We start from the raw sequence: 5,773 nt of genomic DNA on the forward strand, positions 1-5,773 counted from the left end.
GTAAATAGAACAGCAGCAAGGAGGCGGCTTCAGAGCTCCAGCGGCTCCCGTAGTTCCTAACGCCCCCTGGCATTAGGCCAGATCGGCCAGGGGGCATCAGGCCGATGCAAACTACCCGCTAGGCCGTATCTGGCCTAAAGGCCGGAGTTTTCTGACCCCTGGTTTACATGATTGTTTCCAGTGACTATAGTTGAGCAACTATACACAAATGTTGGAAGCCAAACCTGTCTTAAAACAGAATAAAGTTGGCTTGGTTTGTATTTTAGCCATTTGGGGTCTTTGCGATTTCTCATTTTCTTAAGCAATAAACCTTACAAGTGCCATATTCCCTATGCATAAGACATTAACTTCCTCCTGGGGGTTAGGTGATTTGTTTATTTGAAACGGCTTCAAATCGAGCTGGAGGATTTTGAATTGGTGCTGTATAAAATACTTTATTACCCTTTAAGAATAGGTTAAGCTTTCATGAAGGCTTTGCAGCAGATTTGGCCATTGCCCTAGGTTATTATTGGTTTTTTTTTCGTGCTTAGTAAATTCGAGTGGCTTGACTGTAGCCAAAATGTATTTATTTTTCTTTATAACCATACGATGCACTTAATGTAATTTAAGACAGGAAAAGCACCCAAAATAACTGTTCCTTTTACTTTTTGATATTTTCCTTATATTATCTATAATCTTCCCTCTGCTTCTGGGAGCTACACCAGTGCCCTGGGCAGAATCCTGTAGCTACCTAGGGCAAGTAACCAAGGTATTTCAGGAGGCTGTGGGGGACTACCTTTTATTCTTTCACCTATGAACAGTGAATTGCCTGGTAGAAAAGCTAGCATCAGATGAAGGGTCCAGAGTTTAAAAAACAAAAAATGGCTTGCCTTTCTTTCACTAGTTGGTGGCTTTAGCTGGTGGTTCGGACAGCTAAATAGGTCTGCTTAGGTTGCTGCTGCTAAAGAAACTATCCTGAAGACAGTCTGTATTGTTGAGCTGGAAAGGGGTGAATTGTTAGACTGAATGGTCTTAAGTACAATGGCCGCTAGTAAACACATATTAAGATATGAAATAATTCTTTTTTTGGGATCTTTTGTGTAGTTGCTGAGGGAAATGATTTATGCACAAACATACTATTATGTTTTCTTTCTTGCAGATCTCACCAATATATTTGAGTCCTTTCTGCCCCAGCTCCTGGCCTATCCAAACCCAATAGATCCACTTAATGGAGATGCAGCAGCTATGTATCTGCATCGACCAGAGGAGTACAAACAAAAAATTAAAGGTAAAAGCTTTTAGTTTGACATTGGTACTTTTCACAATATAACCATGATGTATATTGCTCAAAGAAAAAATAAAATGAGATGATCTAGAATATTATAAACATTTCAAGCACAGTGAAACAATATTCAGCTATACACAAACAAAATTGGCTACACATATTTAATAATCTTTTAGATACAGTCTGACTTTTTAGTGGGCAAGGTTGTTGAAGGAAAAACTCACCAAGTACCACTTTGTGTAAATCTCATCAGCCTCTGTGAGCCAGAATAATGGAAAAAACTTAGTGACTGTAAAACATTTTTAGCCGCAACAAATTACCCAATTGCAATCTCGATTGCTATGAACTGATCACAAAGAACTTGATAGATAGTCAAGGACATGTTGCTAACCAGCAACATTTGGGGCATCAAACACTTTTTATTAGAAATGCAGCCCAATGGTTTCATTGGTCATGGAGTTCGTCTTACATATAGCCCAGTGTACAGAGAGTGGTCAGGTTACAAAGTGTATACAGTGCAGGGCCCAGGAGTGTGTAATGCAGAATTATCCCTTTACAGCAACAGTGCATTGTAAGGAGAAATCCTCTTTGGCTATATTTTTTGATTAAAGAGGGGGCCCTCCCTTGGTTCTGGAATGCTGCTGTATCTAAGTTCTTACGGTGCAAAATGCCAACATTGTAGTGTGGGTAATTAATAATGATACTACTGCTTTAAAGCTGCAAAATATTTTTTCAAAATGGCAGTTGGCCACAGCAAGCAATCCAGGAAATGTGCTTTGGGTGTGTGGAGCTAGCTATGCCCCTGGATACAATATTCTTAAATTAATTCCCTATATAACGGTTATGTTGCATAAAATATTTTATTTATTTTTTCTGCATGTGCATTAAAATACATGATATGATATTCAAAATCCAACATAATGCAGAACACATACCCAACACACCCATTTTTAACACACTGTGACTTGGATGGTTCACCAGGTTGTGGTAAGCTTTGTATCAAAATGCATGTGGACTTTCTTTCACAAATAAAACTAATTTTTGCAATTGAGTGAGCCACAAACTATATATTTTGTTTTTGTATCATGGAGGCGGTGAGTTTAATGGACCTTTTTTTAATATGATCTATTTTTTTGCTCTGTGTAACTTTGGAGCGTGACAGAAGAATGCCTTTCTTTACTTTGCATACTTTTGTGTTTTAAAAGATATCAGTCCTTTTCCTCTGACTATTGGGAGGTATAGGTAAAGGATATCCTGTTTTCTGTATTGTTTAGTAGTGAGCAAAATCTGACGATGAACTCTTGTCTCTGCTATCCTAGAATACATCCAGAAATATGCAACAGAAGAAGCTCTCAAAGAGCAAGAAGAGCGTACTGGGGACAGCTCATCTGAAAGCTCAATGTCTGACTTCTCTGAAGATGAAGCCCAGGACATGGAGTTGTAGTAGAAGAAAATCTGCTTTTCAAAGTGAAATACAGAGACTTTCATAACCACGAGAAGCAGACTTTAATATTCATATTTAAACAAAGCAATTTTTTTTTATTACTAAACAAGGTTTTTATGAATAATAGCATTGATATATCACCCTTTAGGTTTTGATTTTTTTTTTTCCTGATCATTTCTGAACCCCAATGTGCATAGCGTATACCCGACATTCCATTTTGGTAGCTGTGTGCATGAGCTCAGCAGTCCAACGTTGTGTGCTACTTGAACTCAATGAAAAACAAAAGCAACAATTTACAACTCAGACTGCTGTGATCCATTACAGTTTCAAGTAGTGTTTTGTCATTCTATCAGCACCCTGCCAAGTGGATCATGCCTCGGACTTTGTTGGAATATTATCTTTTCCAAAGCTAAATGGTGAACTTTGAGGCATATTGTACTAAAACAAAAGCCTTTAAATTACTATAAAGGAAGATGTGCATCGTGGCACACCAGATGGTGTCACCCACCTATATTTTTTTCTTTTTTTATTTTAAATGCCTGCAAATTTAGTTTGGGAAAATACATTCTGATAGCCCCAAAGAGCAGGACTTCATAAATGCCTGTCTCAGGTTTTAAGTACCTTTTTTTAAGTGGATGTATTCCCCTTCTCTTAAAGCCAAGACTGGGATGGATGCAGTTGGGCAAACTGGAGTGTGCCACCTTGAAGGAGTTCAATTGGTTGGATTTAAAGTTGGTGTGGGCTGATCCCAATAGTGACCTTACCCATTGCCATTGTTTCTCTTCGACAGAAAGAGGGTGGTGAATTGTATGACTTCATTTACTTTCAAATATAGAGAAGACTACAGCTGTGCGTCTTGTTATTCAGACTTTGGCATGTTACCGTAAACATTTAAAATTGCTCCCATACAAGTCAGTCAGTCTTGTTCTTAGTGGGGAAAAAATTAATTTCATATTCATGGCACAACACAATGAATAAAAAAAAACTGAATAGGAATTTTAGGTATGACAGGCCACATATGCACTAATCGGCTTACCCAGGTTTTGTAATGTGTTCAGCCATATATGATGTAGATATTTGCTGACTACCTAAAGATTTTAATATTGTAAAGGGTAATGGCTGAGTACAACAGAGATTAGTGTCTTGTCCTGTCCTTTAACTGGTAAGCTGCAGGCTGTGAAGGTCTGGGATATCCTTTACTTGGCCTAGTTGTTTACAGTGTTTGTGCAATAAATTATTCATGTAAATGTCAGATAAAATTTAGAAACCTGGGTGGAAAAGGTGAATGGAAACCTGCTGACCCCTGACTCAAAGGCCATACATTAGTTCTGGGTTGATGAGACACTGAACTGATTCTGCCCTGGAATTAGTTTAGACTTGAACAAGTTGTACTTCTTGCACAGTATAACTTTATTTGTAGGTTACATATTTGCTAGCATTTCTATAGTTGCGCTGTAGAAATAACCATAGTAGCAGTGATGCCATTGGTAACAATTTTGCATGAAGAGGTGATCTAACTGTCTTGTGTGTATTATGGTTCTGTTCTTGGCGTACAGTCCATTCATTCTTATGTATTCTAAGTGTAGCAATGACTTTTTACTTTATCCACCCAAAATAGTTATAATTTCTCAGTTGAGTTTTTACTGCTCCCCAGGGTTTCATTAAATATTTCCACCTAATGTCATGATGACAATAGTTACACCAGACTTCAGGAAGCAAGGAAAAATTCTGCATGATAAAACAGCACAAAAGAAAGCATGTGATGTGGCTTTAGCCATAGTCTGTATAATAGAAACATATTTCCTAATACTGAATGTTACTGTTGCAGAATGAAAGATTTGTCAAATAGGGGAATGTAAGTGGGTGGTGATACTTCAGATGGAGCTCTGGATAATAGTAGAAAACAGACCGCTTCCAGTCCTCCACCGTATCCAAAAAAAAGGGCTTGGCATTCACCTTAATGAAGAAGATGACAAAATTGGGGCCACTGGGTTTGGTTAAGCTGGCAGCCACCAGGAAGTAATCATGGGCGCTATTATCTCCTGAGGTTTATTTATGATGTGAGATAAATGAGCAAAATGTACGGGCCTCATCTGATCAATAATAAGCAGTGCTCTGTATGAGACTGAAGTGGAAAACAAACTGATTTCATTTATAAATCTACTCCTAGAAATTATGTAAACCTTATATGGTTAGGAAAGTATCACTGACATACCAAGGTGTACCTGCTATCTTGCTAGGATTTTTTTTGCTCATTCAGCTTGTCGGAGGGAAGTCTTTACAGTATTGCATCAAACCCAGGATTGACACTGTACTAGTTCTGACACCTATTTTTAGATTCATCTATATGTTTAGACATAGTTTTGTAAACTTTTTAAAATCTTGTTTTTATTTTCTCATCCACAAGTCCATAGAACATATAATGATGAGAAAGTTGGTGATTGGAAGCTGTACAAGCTGTTTGATATCAGCATTGGTGTGAATGGGAAAAATAAACTCATGTCCAAGGCAATATCAGAACTCAGTGTGTGGACTAAAGAAACCCTTACAGCTTGATATCTTCTTCAGACAAACACGATAATTACTCTTCATTTAAGAAATGGTAATATGCATGTGAAAGTACACGCTTCAAGAGTTTGCCTAAAATGTGTCCGAAGAATAAGTATGGTGGTCCCAATAGATTTTTTTTTCTTATAGATTTTAGGAAAATCAAACTTGTTAGGATATATCTCAAAATGTTTTTAAAGGTTCAGGCTCTTTCTTTCCTTTTTTTTTTTTTTTTTTCTTTTCAGACAATCTAAAATTAACAATACAATGGTTAAATAACAGGTTAGTCTTAACACAATCAGGGTCAATAAGTATATAAAAGTGACTTATGTTAGGGTATTATGGGGCACAGGGTGAGGGGGTGGTTAGCAGGGGGGAGGGATGAGAGTACTCCGTAATAATTATAGATCAGTCCAGAGTTGGGTTGGATGAGCTTGCAATGAGAGAGCTGTATTCATGCGTGTAGGTAAATTTCACCCAATATACCAAAGTTTGTGTGTATTTCTCAGGGTTCACAT

General features: G+C 37.6%; 1 protein-coding gene across 1 annotated transcript in view; it reads left to right on the top strand.

Moving 5' to 3' along the window:
* Nucleotides 1-5,220, top strand: part of UBE2H (ubiquitin conjugating enzyme E2 H) — a 19,560-nt gene extending 14,340 nt beyond the window's left edge. The window contains exons 6-7 of the mRNA XM_072401875.1: nt 1,139-1,267; nt 2,584-5,220. Coding sequence (XP_072257976.1) covers nt 1,139-1,267; nt 2,584-2,708 — 254 coding nt within the window. The 3' untranslated portion in view covers nt 2,709-5,220. The remainder of the gene's footprint in view (nt 1-1,138; nt 1,268-2,583) is intronic.
* The last annotated feature ends 553 nt before the right edge of the window (nt 5,221-5,773 follow it).

This window comes from Pyxicephalus adspersus, chromosome 2 (assembly GCF_032062135.1).
Source record: "Pyxicephalus adspersus chromosome 2, UCB_Pads_2.0, whole genome shotgun sequence".
Classification (NCBI taxonomy): Eukaryota; Metazoa; Chordata; class Amphibia; order Anura; family Pyxicephalidae; genus Pyxicephalus; species Pyxicephalus adspersus.